Below are 16,874 nucleotides of genomic sequence, written 5' to 3'. Positions count from 1 at the left end.
AGGAAGCTATAGCCTGGAGTGTTTCTGCAGTTTGAATATGTGTATTGAGGTGTGTGTGTAACATGAGGCTTGGCCAGGAGACCACAGTTGACAGTATGACCAGGGATTTCTTTATTTACAAAGTGAATACTGTAGATGTGTTGCCACTAAAGATAATGTCAAGATGTGGAAAGAGGGCAATTACAGAGCAGTTGGAGATCCACTTCACATGATTGAAAAAGAGCTGTTGATTACAAAATGAAAATAAAAAATATTGAGTCACATCAGCCTGGAGCTAATGTACGGTATTGTCAAAAGTCGAGGTAGAATAAGCACATACCGTTTGTTTGACTGATTGGCATGAGACCCAAGTTTGGACCAAAGTCACCAATGACTTGCGCTGGGAGTGTTTTCTGGTAACGGTTCATCTCACACACAAATAAGGGACACTGTTGACTACCAGTGGAGCAGTCTTTGGATCATATTATCTCTTAAAGTGAAAAGTTTACTTTTTATTATATCAAGGTCAGCAAGACAACTGTGGTGTGAAAAAATAACAGCCGTGGAAAAACTCAGGACAGACAGAATTCAAGTGTGTGAAACATGGAACACTTATGGTGACATTTGACTATTTAAAATCTAAAAGTAGCACGTGGGACAGATCTTTCAAGCACACACCAAACAAACCACAGACATTTCCACTGGTATAATCCACATCATCTTTCATCACCACAATATAAACTATTGTGAAACACATATCTTGTTTTTCACCCCTCATTTATTCAGTCATACAACCATTTTGAAACGATGACTTCTAAGAGAAGCGATGCGGGTGCACAGGAAAATACACAGGATTTGTTCAACAGAATAACTTAATATGCCTTGTGCTCGAGGTTCCTTACCGAGCATCATTTTCGTAGTATACAGAAATCGAATAGCCTCCATTATCTTTGAAGAGCACAAGATGATTGTGTAACACAGCTTTGTGTCACCCAACAATAAATGCAGAAAAGCAGTGTCGATTTGAATATTTCACAAAATTCGCTCAATGATTTTCTTTCCAAAAATAGCTTAACTGAGTCTCTCACTCACACACACTTGCACAAACACACAGATAGAAATGATAACGCTGCCTTTGCAGAGGGACCAGAGAGCTACCAACAGTGACTCACATTCTGTCACAATGTGTCTTATCTACAGGCCTGCTGCATACACGCCACAATCCACGAGGTACACTTGTACAAGCACAGGGCCACCACGTCTCACTCTGTGAGTCAATGTCAGCTGCAAAACTTCTTTAAACCTTGAGGGCTTCGTGCACGCCCACCGCTGACAGACGGCGGTTGATGTTTCTGTATCTGCAGCGAAGAAGGTCACGATAAGTGGAGCGTAGGTCTCGATTGAAGAAGGCATAGATGAAGGGGTTCATTAAGGAGTTGGCGTAACCTAACCAGAGCAGCGTGCGCTCCAGCCAGATGGGCACACAGCTGCACACTACCCCACAGATAAAGGGCCTTGCAGTGGACAGGATGAAGAATGGCAGCCAACACACAGTGAAGACCCCTACGATGACCCCCAGTGTCGTGGCCGCTTTCTGCTCTCGTTTGAAAATGGAGATGTTTCTCCTTTCACGGTTCAGCAGTCGGGACAGGGCGGCGCACTCCTCAGCAACACCAGGAGGCTTTAGGCCCTGCATTCGTAGCGCCTCAGTAGACACTGTTTCCAGGCGCTCTCGGCGAGAAAAGTCAGTGAAGCGGTGTTTGGCGCCACTTTTGCGAGCTGCCCGGAAGATTTTGTAATACATGACCAGCATTACCAGCATTGGGATGTAGAAGGCTACGGCTGTGGAATAGATGGTGTAGCCAAAGTCTTGGCTGATGAGGCACACGCCGGCTGTGTGGACGTTTTTGGCCCAGCCACAGAAGGGGGGCAAAGTGATGGATGCTGATACCAACCACACGCCCAAGATCATCTTTGCCATCAGCTGGCCATTTTGTCGCGCTGGGTAGGTTAGGGGCCGTGTAATCCCCAGGTACCTGTGAGAGGGACACAAAAACAGCATTACAAATTGACTGTGCTCAGGAAAAAAAGGACCTTATGAGCATAGCGGCTTGTCACTGGGGTGGTATCCTCAAATGTTTTGTAGCCATGTACCCCATGTTTTGGACTCCACAACTTTAATAGTTGATACAGAGAACAGCTTGCAAAATTAAAACAGTGGATTTCAAATTTCAAAAGACATCGAATATGGAGTTTGACCACTTTTGAAAACAATATACCCCAAAGTTTGATTGGTTTATTGAACTTTTTATTTCAAACATACATGACACCACAAAGAAATACAAAAATTTACTATATAAATATACAATATTGAAACACCATGTGCTGCCGTTCAGAAAAGCAGAGGGAATAAGTTCAAATGTATCAAATCTTTTCTCCATTGCCTCAAAAAAAATGTCCATCAAGAAGTGTAGTCAGTGTATAAATATATTGTATATCGCTGGCGTTGGGCCCCAAAAAAATCTTGTCCCTCCAAATTAGTCACTTTTAATGAGATCTTAAAATGGCAAGTTTGTTCAACCATTTGCATTGCATCGTAAATCTTTTTTTTTTTTTTTTTTTAAATATATATTAAAAGTTATAGATAAGTTATACTTTATCCATCCATCCATTATCCAATCCGCTTATCCTCACAAGGGCCGTGGACGAGCTGGAGTCTATCCCAGCTGTCTTTGGGTAGTTGGCGGGGGACACCCTGAATTGGTTGCCAACCAATCGCAGGGCACACAGAGACAAACATCCGCACTCACAATCACACCTAGGGACAATTTAGTGAGTCCAATCAACTTACCATGCATGTTTTTGCAATGTGGGAGGAAACCGGAGTACCCGGAGAAAACCCACGCAAGCACGGGGAGAACATGCCAACACCACACAAGAAGGCCGGGGCCACATACAAACTGATGACATCTGCACTGTGAAGCGGACGTGCTAACCAGTCAATCACCGTGCCAAGTTTTGCTTTATATATAACAAAAAACACACAAAAAGAAACTAACTGAACAGACGCCAACTAACACTCAGCAGTCTGAGTTAGTTACATAGAAAATACTAAAAGCATAGTAAGCACAAAGCATTCCTTGGCCTTATGTACCTCCAGATATTCAAACAGACATCCAAGAGGCCCTCGACTCCAGTGGGCCGGTGCTTCTGCAGAATAGCACTAAGATGACCTGGCAAGTACTTTAATAAGGGGCTCCATTGATGCAAAAATAAATTCTCACTACTACTTAATTGTGCGCTGAGTATTTCCATTGCCAAAGCCTTGAATATGTCCAGCATGACTGAAAAGTCTCTCACAGGCTGCAGATGCAGACATTTTTGATCCGTTTCATCCGAAAACAACTTTTTCCCGCAGCTGAAGTTGAATATGATCACGTGACGAGACTGCCATACGGCTACGTTTGATTGGTGAAGCACAGTCACATGGTACAGCCTGGCGCAAGTCTCTGACAAAATAAATGCGCCTTTGTGAGAGAGAGAGAGAGAGAGAGGGATTTAAGTAACGGGTTCAATGTAGCCTAATCCAGCGGAGTAAGAGTACAGTTTCTTATTCACAAATCTACTCAAGTAAAAGTAAAAAGTATAGTGATTTAAAACTACTCTTAGAATTATAAAATTTCCCAAAACTTACTAAAGTAAATGTAACAGAGTAAATGTAACTCGCTATTACCCACCTCTGACCGTTATTCTACTGTTAGCTGGGGAGGGCGCGGAGGGCGGTTGGGGAAATAAAGCTCCATGCTTGCCTGATTGCTTGCCCACTGCCAGTCGCCGTCTGCCTCCCGAGAGTTGACACGAGTTTGGCGTCACTAAATGTCCGAAATATAACCAGTCGGGGTTCGTGTGCGCATTCATGCTCGGTCCGCTTCAGCCTGTGTAAGTGGAGAAGCGATCGCCACGGTGTTTTTGATTTTGTGGAGGTGATCATGATGAGATCACGTTTTATGTCAATAAATCCAAACTACTGTGCAGAACACTTTTATACTTTCACATGTTGAAGTGGACAAGAGTAGTAATGTGCATTTGCATTTTGGTGGCGATCGGGCGCAGTTTTAGACAGCAGAACTGACAAAGCGAGCAATATTACCACGCCTGGTTCCCTCCCGTGACGTAGACCGCTGAGACCGAAAAAATAACAAGCCCAGCTCCAAAGAGGGGCGGGGCAATTTGTCGTAAATCTAATCACAGAAAAAGCCCTTAAATCACTACAGAGTCTTTTGGGCGAAGCAAGTACTGATGTCATTTTTACATGCAAACATTTTATATAAGTGCCAATGTTAAGCTCATCCAAGTGTCACTTTAAGAACATGAACATGAACTGGAAAGGGCACAGGCAGCGATCCTGGTGTTCAGTAATTATCTTTATGGGGTACATTTGTGTATGTCAAATATTGGGAGAGAAAAATGCTCTCTTACTTCATGCCTTTTTATGGTAGGTCACTTGCTCTCAGCTCCTTGGTATCTAACTTACGACATTAATTTCTTCTTTATGAGAGTCATAGTATTCTGTCACCTTTATTTTTTTAATTTCAATAGGAGTTCATGCAGTCTATAATTGCCAGGAAGACTGTTATTGATAGTTATTGATTATTGATAATTGATTATTATTGATAGCTATTATTCTATGACTTCAGAGGAATGTAACTGCAAAAGAGGGAGCTATCAATCAAGTAATCAGCTCTGTGGTTTTTGAATAGAAGCTGAAGGGGTGTGGAAAAAAAACCAATGGTGCTAGAAAGCTTGAAAAAGCTTGTAAAAATAGCTGCTATATTCACAAAATGCAAAGACTGTGTATATTGCAGCTCACTGTTTTGGCAGCATGCCCTCAATATTTTTCATTCAACTTCAGATGCATCAAGAAACAAAGCAGTAAGGTTTAATTATGTTTACATTTTGGTTATACAAGGATCCCTGTAAGGCTCAGTTGTTCACAAGCAAGGATCGGGTGGGATTGTGCCATTTTTCTGAACAACTGCATGAGCAAATAGTCCAACTTCCAAGAGTTTAAGAAAAATTCTCATACAATTGCAAGGAATTAAGACATTTCATAATCTACCGTCCATAATATAATCAAAGGATTCACAGAATTTGGAGAAATCTCTGCACCTAAGTGACAAGGCAGAACATAAACATTGTATGCCTGTGACCTTCGATCACTCTGCCGAAAAAAAAATGAATCACTTAAGCAAGTGATCCATTCACTCACATTCACTGAAAATATATTTTTCTTTTTGAGCCAATTGTTCGCGAATGACACAACACTAGCAAGAATAGAGGAATTGTCCACGCTGGTTCAATACTTTTGGAGGAGAGATAATTTATGGATTATGTTGTCATTTTAGGAGAGTAATTTACACTATGATGATGCAACATTAGGAAATTGACGGCTTGGTTTCTTTCTCGTTCAACGATACTTTTATGCAGCCACATAAAGTCAAACTTTCAAACCACAAGGTTGTGGGTTAAGAGAAACATATTCAACATCCCGAGCCAAGCTGGCCCTAGAGTGACACACAGAGGCAGTTTATATCGGAAAAAAAAGTGGGAGGGTTTTTGTTGTCTTTTTTTAGGTATCTCAGGAGGATATAGGGCATATTCATGCAGAAGCCTTGGGGATTCTACTGTCACAGACCAACAGTGTGGCCAAACTAATGGAGAATTTCATTACTTCCACTGAACTACCAGCTAGGGCACAGTGAAGTAAATTATTTTCTGCACCAGAACACTGTAATCGGCCATCGTGTGCAACTGCCTCCTGTCTCTAGGGGTATCTCTCAAACCTTTTATGTCTGAGAGGGAATACGCAGTGAAATATTTACCAAGCTGTGGTTGGTTTGGGTGTCAGTGTGGTAAATTTAGAACAGCAAAAAGAGGATCAGGGAAGTGGGGAAGGCCATTTACTTTTTCCCAGAGAAACTTTCCACTCACCTTTTCATCTTTAGACTTCCAATGGCAATGAGGGAAATCTTGGTTTGTCTTCCAAGAACATTTTTGAGATTGATTAAATTGGAATAATGTGAAAACACCCCACTGTTACTGTAAACTTCTTGTTTTAGAACCTCACCTATATTTGTTCCACAGCCATTAAAATTTGATTAGCCACACTATGTCCTAGGGTTGGGCGATAATCCAATATCAATATGTATCACGAAAGACACGTAATCAATAGCAATAGAAAATGCCTTTGATAAAATGTTTGAGAGAAAAAACATTAGGAAGCAAACCCCGACTCTAGCATTGCCCGACTCCTGCCTTGTGTATGCTTGTAGGCAGCATGCAGCTGACTCCAAACACGAAGAAGTAGTAGCTAAACCAACAAAAAATAAGTGTGCGTACTCTCGCAGAACGAGAATATGGCGTAACTTCCTTCAAATAAATCACCAGTTGATTATATTGTGACCAGATTATATTGCGCACACTAACCCTGATTAAACATCTCCGAATGGATACATGATGTACAAGTAAAGGAGTTCCCTGTCTTCGACCTGCTTTATAGGGCCAGTGTTAGCCATGTCCGACCCTCGGCATCGCACTAAAATCACTATCAAGCAAATAAAATATGAATGGACTATGGGAATAATGAGAAAGCTAAGAAGTCGTAAGACGGCTGGTCAATGGCAATGCCTGCACTGCGAGTGAGAGACTTACATTGTTGCGTTTGTGGAGTATAAGTTAAGCAGCAAAATGCACTCGTTTTTATCCATCTCTGGGGGTGGCCATTTTGTCTTCTGTCGACTGAAAATGACATCACAAGTGCTCACAATGACCAATCACGGCTGACCTGTTTTCTGAATCTGAGCCGTGATTGGTCGTTGTGAGCAGTTGTGATGTCATTTTCAGTCGACAGAAGACAAAATGGCCGCCCCCACAGATGGCTAAAAACGAGTGGATTAAATTGTGAAACATTTTCCAGCCATATTGCCCAGCCCTTATTAAATTACCTAAATTCAGCCTTTTTTCTTCGGGTCCTTATTTTCAATAGTAAACAATAAACGGTCTTTCAATTGTGTAGCGCTTTTCCACCTATTAAGGCACTCAAAGCGCTGCACACTGAGTTCACATTCACCTATACTGATGGCACAGCAGCAGGAGCAATTGGGGGTTTAGTATCTTGCTCAAGAGCACTTCGACATGGTCACAAGGGCCGGGGATCGAACCCACAAGCTCTAGGTTGGGAGACGACCACTCTACCACTGTCCTATGCCGCCCCCTAGTGAAAAAAAAAAAAGGAAAAACGTAATTATATATGTTGATATCAGCCAAAATGAAATACTGTATACCTTCAGTCAGAGCAGACTCTTCCTACTCAGGAGACTGAGGTCTTTTGGGGTTCAGGGGACATTCCTCAGGAACTTTTATGACTCGGTGGTTGCATCGGTCATCTTCCAGGGAGTGGTCACCTGGGCAGGCGGCGTCTCGGCCCGGGACAAGAAGCGGCTGGACAAACTGGTCGGGAGGACTTGGGCTGCTCCCTGGACTCTGTGGACTCGGTGGGGGACAGGAGGATGTTGGCCAAGCTGTCATCAATGCTGGACAACCCGGACCACCCCCTCCAGGGCACCCTAACAGCACTCCACAGCTCCTTCAGTGACAGACTGTTACACCCTCGCTGTGCAAAGGAGAGATTCCGCCGCTCCTTCTTGCCTGCTACTGTCAGACTCTTTAACAGGAACATTGTGTAGTCTCTGGCGGACATTAGTGCAATTTTTCAGTCCTGCACCTGAGCTCATATCGTGCAATACCCAACATTCCCCACTACTGTAATACCGTGCAATACTCAACATTACCCACTACTGTTAGTCTAGTTTTATTTTTATCCAATGCTGTTCCTTCCATTTCACTACAACACTGCAGCACTGTCACTTACTTAGAGTATTTTTCCTCTGTACTATGTACAGGCTAAAATGAGTGTTCCTCATAATTTTTATGTAGATGTATGTTGGTGTGTATATACATGTGTATATACACATGTTACTGCTTATATTTACATAGATTTGATCCTGAATGTTTGCTGTTAATGTTATATATTAATGGCTACATTATGCCACCGCCCCTGTGTGACCTATATCTTTGCTGCTGAAACACTGAAAATTTCCCCTCTGTGGGATCAATAAAGACCTTCTTATCTTATCTTTCGGTCATATCGCTCAGCCCTACTATGTCCTAATATAACATTATCCATACGTGTTCTGAAATAGTTAAAGTCTACTTTTTACATTGTGTATTTGTTTACTATAAACAAGTGTGCCCGGGATTATGGGTAGGTCCAGAAACGTGCTGCACAACGTTAAAAGAATTGCAGTTATTTGAAAATTCCCAAGCAAATGAGTTTGGATTGTCAATATGGATGTTCAAGTCACCACTAATAATAGCCCTGTCAAGATCGAATACGAGAGGTGACAGCAGATCTGAAAATTCATCAAGGAAACCGGTAAATGAATTTGGTGGTTGATATATGGTAACCAAGCAAACTGTCTTGTCATAAATCATTTTAAATGTGAGGATTTTAAACTGTTAAAGGAGCCGATTAAAACTAAAAGAAGTACAAGTCAAGTTTTTCTTGTGTGATGTTGCCATCATGAAGATTACGGGCAGTGATTAGGTCGCTGATAATGAAAGATTTGTTTGATAAGATTGGGTATTTAAAAGAGCAATGACAACAGAATTGGGTGGTTGACACAATTCTAATTATTGTAATAAACGGTAATTAAATTAGCATTCCTAACGGTTGACAACACAGGACCGGCACTTGAGTTGTTTCGTCACTTCTTTTATTGTTCCAGCAACGTATGCCTATGTGAAGTGTATACTCTCCAACCCATGTGCTCTTAAAATGTACCTTTGGTGGTCAGAAGGAAAAATATTGTTTATCAAAAAAAATCATCCCAAAGTATTTTGGTTGCATGGTTGTATTAAAGAAAGCTAATAACAGCTAGCAGGACCTTTCTGTCCAAGATCCCATGGCAGCTAATGTGCGCAGACATACTTGCTCCTTCTTGGCCTGCTGGAAGTGGAGCCGTGACGTAGCATAATTGAAAGGCTAGTCTGAAATGCTATTGGCTGCCGCAGATAGAACCTGCTCACACAGGATTCTGGTCTATGAAAAAGCTATCATGGCAGAATGCAAAGCGTATGGATGTCTCAATTACAATGATTAAAAAAAAAAAATTATAAGCAGTAATTGCCCGTTAAAAACAAACACTGGATGAGTATTTCCAGAGTTGATTCACATTGCGCACACACACACGCTCACACGTACACACGTCTCACGTCTATGTGTGATGTATGTTGGTGGGAGAAATGCCTACGGTGTGTGACCGTAGAAGTGGATGAAAATTAGTTCAAAAGGATAAGCGCTTCAGAGAATGGATGGATGGATGGATAGTTGGAAAAACACCCTGGGTTATGCCGTTCGACAGTATACGTCAGGGGATCCTGGTGTTAAGTAAGTAAATATTTGTTGCTGTTAGTGCAAATGTATACTCGTTATGTTTTTGAAAAATTGTGAACTTGAGGCTTGGCAAAGCGCTTTGGACAACATACATACATGATAAAATTGGATGGAAATTTTATTTTAAATGTATGATGTGGGTTTTTTGGGGGTGTTTGGCAGTTTTGGTCAGGGCAAAAGTACAATTAGTAATCCTTTCGAATGGATGCGGGATTCGGTGGTCAAATGGTTAACGAATAGTGATCGTGGATTTGAGGTACAAGTCCGGTCTCTTAGCACTACATATGACAATATATAACAGCAACAATTTGGTGTGTCACTCAATAGTAACTGGTGGGTGCAAGGGAAAAGCCCAATCAACAACGTGACATCACATCCATTTCTAACATGGCGCCTTGCATTAAAATCAACTAGGGGGATTGCGGGTGTGTTGTTTTGGTGAATAGAAGACTAGACACAAAGATTGGACACCAGATATTTGTCAAACATTACTATATCGCTACATTTCCCAATCAATACCTTAAAATGGGCCGGCGGAGGTACCCTTTAAGGCCCAGACTGGAAAAGCGTTAATTTAGAACTGCATTATGGGCAGGAAGAGAAAAATACAATCCGTATAATGTGAAATGCTGTTAATTAAAGGTTTATTCAACGCAAGTTCATGTGTAGTACTCTCAGTGGCAGTTCCTGACATGTGCGACGCGTTGCCGCTCAGTGCAGCATGCTGGGCGGTGGGACAGCAACAAGAATTTCCCCTATTTGCTAACTGAAATGGATTTCGATCATCAAGGCAAGACCCGATAATGAGGAGAATTTGCACCCTCTTGTGGAGGAGCCCTCTATAAAAGTAGTAGGAGAGATGTACAGTGATTTATGTGCAGGACACAGAGTTGACATTTAATCATTATTTTAAGCTGTACAGTCAAGAGTATTATTTCATACTCCAATTCAAACACTTTGAGAAAAAGCACAAGGTAACTAAATAGAAATAGAGTATTGACTCAGCGCAAACAAAAATGAAAGTGCACCATAAAACAAGTACGTAAATCACACAAACTTCCCAAGCGGGCAACAAAAACATACACACAACTAATAGTTGTACTACAGCTACCAATGTTAAGAAAAACACGTCATTCTGAACACTAGTCACGAGGCATACTGGGAAGTGCAGCTTAATCTCCCGCTGTTACATTGAGGAAGTTGACACTCGGCATACCAGCATGCCTTGTGGCATTTGTAAATACTGTAGTTGTAGCTAATCAGTCATGTGTTTTATTGTAAATTTTACTTATTGTTTGTGCATCCTTGTAGTGCAAAAGTTGTATGCATGTTGTAGCACATGTTGTTGTGCATTTTTTGTATCCTAAATTAGTGTTCTGATTAGTAAGGGCACTGATTGTTAATAGCTAGGTAAATTAATATGCATGTTCTACAAAACCAATTACAGTGAAATTGGACATTGTGTTAAACATAAATGAAAACGTAATGCAATGATTTGAAAATTAAGTTCGACCTATATCTAATTGAATACACTACAAAGGCAAGGCATTTAATGTTCAAACTTTTTGGCAAATAATCATTAACTTAAGAATTTTGTGGCTGCAACACATTCCAAAAAGGCTGGGCCAGGTGGCAAAAACACACACCTTGCTTGACAAATTCTTGAGTTACTATCACGTCATCTTAATTTTGGGATTGTAACAATTTATTTTAGTCCTTCTTTAGTCGTAGTTTGTCTCTAATACACAGAGTGTGGAAACTATACACTAATATTTGATTTAATGTCCTTTAACAAGTTATACTTTGACCTCGACCAGAGTCGATTGTTGCAAGCAAGGCAGGACTGTTTTGTTCGCAAAAACAAAAGAGCAGACTGCCTGGGCTATAAAGAGGCTGCAGCTCAGGAAGTGGGCTAAGGTATGGAGGCTGCATCTCAGTGCCATGACGCTGGGGTGACAACAACAACCCAAGAACCACAGAGATGAGTCGAGGCACCTCCGAGCACTCATATGCAACAGTAGTATATGGTTGATGCACCATTAAGCACTCATCCAGAACAGGTTCATTTGCTGGCCACAAAGCACGCCTCACTGGAGAAGGGGAGGAGCCTAGTCATGACAGGACCAGGAACATAGTCTAGTGCAGGGATGTTCAAACCCGGTCCTCGAAGACCTCTGTTCTGCGTGTTTTATATGTTTCCCTACTCCAACACACCTGATTCAAATTAATGAGCTGATCATTTGAATCAGGTGTGTTGGAGTAGAGTGACACATAAGACATGCCTGGTCCAGTGCTTTGAGCTGCCATGGAGCCAGTGCTGGGGCTGGAAAGCCCTGATCTTAAAGAAGTTGAGGGAAGGATTTGTGATTTTGGAAGGGCAGGTTGATGGCAGGTGGGCAGAGAGTGTGGGCATCCTGTTGGGTCAGTTTTTGGCCTACTGTCACAATTAGAATGGGGGAGGCAAAGCAGGCAAGATTAAAATACAGGAACACAAGCAGAAGTCTAGTAACAGATGAGATGAGATAACTAAATAAATAAAACAAGATAGATAAGCTATAGCTAACAAATTTTAGGGGTAAATGGATAAAATAATGCAACAACAACTACAGGACACATGATGATATAAATGTTTGGTGCATGGGCTGCATTACAGAACGGGGGGGGGGCATATGTGGCCCTTCAGATGTAAATTGTGCACCACGGCCCTGAAAATACATACCTTGATGTATGCATAATGAGGTCAATCCATTATTACAATCTTACCTGCTTATCCATCTTTATGTTTACTGCCTGTGCTTCAGTGACCTTTACTCAACTGGATAAGTATCATCATTGTTATTTGACTGTTGTCACAGCTGTGTTTACTTGTCTGTAATGCTTCGCTACGCTATTTGCCAGTCTTTCAAACTGGTGTGTGTGGGGATAAATCTATGGAATGCACAAATGTGATACAGTGTGTTAAAATGTGCTTTTCAAGCTGAGAACTATGAATTATTTTTTCTTTCTTCTTGCAGAGACCAAGGATAAACATCAGAATATGCTCTTGTAATGAAAATCATGTCTTCGGTCATAGTTTGTTTGGTGTAAGCAAACAGTGCTCAGGCAAGGGACATAGATTCCATCTCCATATTTAATGTAGCGATTGATGGCATCTGGTGCAAAATGAAAGTGAACTTAATGTATGTTGTTCTGCATAGTCTACATTTCTTTTGGGTCTTGTGTTTATGTAATCATCAACTTAAAATGTAATTTTTGGAATGCACATTTCTCTATTAATGGTTTACCCAATGTCCATCTGATTTTAATACATTCCAGTGGAAAGCGTGACAAGAATAACAGAAACATTGTTGAAAACTTCACCACTCTAAATTGTGTAAATACGTACAGACATCTTGCAGCTGTGGTATTGGGTAGTTAATTAGACTGTTCAGTTAACACGAAAATGCATAAACACATTTGAAATGTAAATGTATTGGACTGAAATATTGTTCCTAACCAGCTGGAAAAAAAAAACAATAATAATAAATATGTATATAAATAAAAGGTCTTTTAATTAATGCTTTAAAATTCCACCTGGAATTTTTACCTGAATGCCTAAAAAGGTGCACCAAAGTAATTTTGAAGCTGTACTTGAAATATGTCCAAAATATGCATATCTGATGGAGATATGTAATGATTGCAGCAGCTAATAATGTGGCTTTATGGATGTAAGGCTTGGTGTGGACTAACTATATTACTGGAATACTTTAACTTGACCCTTGTCAATGTAATCGGATCATTTTTGATGGATTATGACATTGTCTTGGACATTTATGAGGCTGAAATGGTGAGTTCCGTATTTTTTTTTTTTTTTTGCAGAAGCAATTGTTTGACTTAAATGCTCGCCGAGTCTGCAGATATGATTGTGTGTTATAATGTTTGGTATCATTCGAATCTGCGGAAACTGCCCGGGCATGTTTTGAAGTTGTTCTATATATAGCGAATACATAGAACGTCCAGTGGCGGGACGTTGGCATCGCAAAGGGGCAATTACATTAAATGCGAAGCTGTTTTAGCCGCCCATCCATTTTCTGCACTGCGTATCCTGTTAAGGGGCATGTGTGAGCTGGAGCCTCTCCTAGCTGACTTCGGGCTAAAGGCATAGTCCCAGATTCGTTGCCAGTTCACTGTCACACTCACAATGTCACTGAGTGAGGATTGAACCCACGTTGCCTGGCGAATGTACCACTACTCTATCAGTGACTCTAAACTGTTTTATATTGTATTGTTTATAACTACTGTCTAAAAGTCTTAGGTCACCACTAGCTTTGTTTTTATGTGACCCATTTTCACAGCAATCGATATAACTTGCAAAAAATAGAACACAGTAGGTTTGCATAAATACACAGGGTCATTCAAGAGAGTAAGCCAACATCATCCAGCCATCCATCCATTATCCAATCCGCTTATCCTCACAAGGGTCGCAGACGTGCTGGAGCCTATTCCAGCTGTCTTCGGGCAGTAGGCAGGGTACAACCTGAACCGATCACCAGCCAATTGCAGGGCACACAGAGACAAACAAACACACACACTCACAATCACACCCAGGGGCAATTTTAGAGTGATCAATTAACCTACCAAGCATGTTTTTGGATTGTGGGAGGATTACCCAGGGAAAACCCTTGCAGGCACGGGGAGAACATGCACACCATACAGAAAGGCTGGGGCTGGATTCGAACCCACGACCAGTCAATCACCGTGCCGCCCTAACATCATAATCATTGTAATAATAACATTAGAATAATAATAACAATAATAAATTTAATTCATAACGCAACTTTATATTTGGGGAAGGAATCTCAAAGTGCACAATACAGGCAGCAATAAAAAGTAATACAATCAAACCAAAGATAAAAGAAAGAGGGGTCTAATCAATTGAGAAAAAAAAAAACATCACGCAATATGTCAAAAAAGAAAACAATAGGGTGTGGGGTTTTGGTAAAGACAAAGTTTATGGTCCACTATTTCCAGCAAATATTAATTACATGAAATATCAAATAACAGCTAATCTAAAATCAGCAAAAGCAACAAAATTAAAACTGACAAAAGAACTTCACTTTTTTTTTTAAATGTGTTATTAATTCAAACTATTGAGTATTGAGTATTAAGTATTAAGTTAAATATTGAGTATTAAGTTGGTGGGCTGCATTTTTTTTTTTTTTTTAAATACCGGTATTTTTAAAAAAAAATTGTATTGAGCCGTATTTTATGCTGAAAAGTCACGGTACGGTACTGGTACCGGTATCTCGTGCAACACTACGGTGGAGCGCACCATTCTAAGGCGCGTTTGGGAGGAATTCTCATATCGGCTTGATGTGGTCCGTGCTGCCTGTAGTAGCCACATTGAGAACTTGTAAAACATGAAATAAAAACTTAAAAGTATGTACAACACATGTATCAAAGGTGGAGTTTCCTATAGTTTTTCGGTTTTAAATATTGCATGATGTTTTTGGCTTATTCTTTTTTATTCACCCTGTAAACCAATGTCCAGGAAACTTGGTAGCGGAACCGTGCATGAAGGGGTAGCGAATTAAATGTCAACAACCAATTAGATTTCAATACATTTGTCCCATTCAATCCCAGAATCACATTGACATCCCGTGCCTGTTTTTCATCATCCAGAAAGGAACGCCCCGGCCCGGGCCCCGGCCTCCCTGTGTGGAGTTTGCATGTTCTCCCCGTGCCAGCGTGGGTTTTCTCCGGGTACCCCGGTTTCCTCCCACATTCCAAAAACATGCATGGTAAGTTGATTGGACTCTCTAAATTGCCCCTAGGTGTGATTGTGAGTGTGGTTGTTTGTCTCTGTGTGCCCTGCGATTGGCTGGCAACCAATTCAGGGTGTCCCCCGCCTACTCCCCGAAGACAGCTGGGATAGGCTCCAGCATGCCCCACGACCCTTGTGAGGAGAAGCGGTATGGATAATGGATATATATATATATATATATATATATATATATATATATATATATATATATATATATATATATATATATATACATACAGTGCTCTCCATAATTATTGGCGCCCCTGGGTTAAAATGCATCAAATATAAAATAAAATTAAAAAATACATCCAATTTTAATTGCAGAAGCATACTCTCATACGGACAATTGTAAAATCTTTTGTAGGACAAAGTGCCTGAATTTCCAGCAGTCTTTATTGGCGAAAGGTATGAACATCATTTGTTGCTCTTGGCTGAACTGTTATCACCACCAGACCCGTTATATTATCTCATCTTAATATAAAATGTCGGTAAAACAATCAACTAAGTAAAAGCACAAGAGTTCTACATGTGTTGTTATTTTTGTGAGTAGGAAGTTATACTCCAATCCTCAGTCCTTTTGCTGTGCCACAAAGTGATGACTTGTGCTGCTATTTCAACCATACTAACTCTTAGCTAAGTGCCTCGCCTATCCCTTGCAATATTTTTCCTTAAAGGTCAGGAGTAAATTGGGCAGACATGAAGAGTTCCTTTAAGCTTATTTAGCTTTCAAGTTTTTCTTTGCGAAAGAAACCAAAGGGGATGTGACAAAAAGAAGGGGTACTTCATGCTGTCAAACTCACATTATCATGACAGGGAAACAAGAGCAAGACGTCCTTGCTAGCTCCTACTTATTTGCCTGTGGCACAAATACTTTATTCAAAGACACGTCATTATTCAGCTATGATGTGACTGACTTTAATGGATTTGGTGATTTAGTGTCAGTTTGCAGAGTTGAAGCTATAGGGGATTTTATTTCTTTGCAGAAAATGCAGTATTAATGCAGAATTAATGGATGAATCAACATTTACATTTATTCTTTCAAATTTCCTCTGAGGCAGTGGCATGGGCTTGCATGTTTAAAATGATTTTCTGTTGTGCATGAAAAGCTGTGGATATCGTGAGGATTGGGACCAAGCCTGACTACAAATAGCAAACTTTAGCAAATAATTGACCCCCATTAAATATACAAAATGAATATTCACATTATAATTGCCCACTTCAATAGCTTAAAAAGGTGGTTCCCAACCTTTTTTTGTCTTGGTTACCCCCGAACCTTTTTGTCATACCACATGTACCATACTCATATGTGTTGGTAATTCTCCCAAAGTAGAATTTAACACAACAGACTATTAAATGAAGTCAATTTTGTCTCATTACTTGTGAGCAATGTTGTCTTGAAAACAAACTACTGTAGTTAATAGAGGTAAAAAACGAAATCATAACTAATATAACTAATAAAACGGCACTTTTTACATATAGCACTTACCACAAATGTAACATTTACTACAAAAACACTGAGCTCCTTTGAAGAAGTGAATTTGTTCTTTAAATGTCAGGAACAAAACACTTAAGAATAAT

General features: G+C 40.5%; 1 protein-coding gene across 1 annotated transcript in view; it reads right to left on the bottom strand.

Annotated features, from left to right (window-relative positions):
* Window positions 1-458: 458 nt before the first annotated feature.
* Window positions 459-16,874, bottom strand: part of htr7c (5-hydroxytryptamine (serotonin) receptor 7c) — a 33,974-nt gene continuing 17,558 nt past the window's right edge. Inside the window, exon 2 of the mRNA XM_086031797.1 lies at window positions 459-2,015. Coding sequence (XP_085887923.1) covers window positions 1,277-2,015 — 739 coding nt within the window. The 3' untranslated portion in view covers window positions 459-1,276. The remainder of the gene's footprint in view (window positions 2,016-16,874) is intronic.

Source organism: Filicampus tigris, chromosome 5 (genome assembly GCF_054856515.1).
Source record: "Filicampus tigris isolate MCC_2025a chromosome 5, RoL_Ftig_1.0, whole genome shotgun sequence".
Lineage (NCBI taxonomy): Eukaryota > Metazoa > Chordata > Actinopteri > Syngnathiformes > Syngnathidae > Filicampus > Filicampus tigris.
This window is presented reverse-complemented; position numbering and strand designations above follow the sequence as displayed.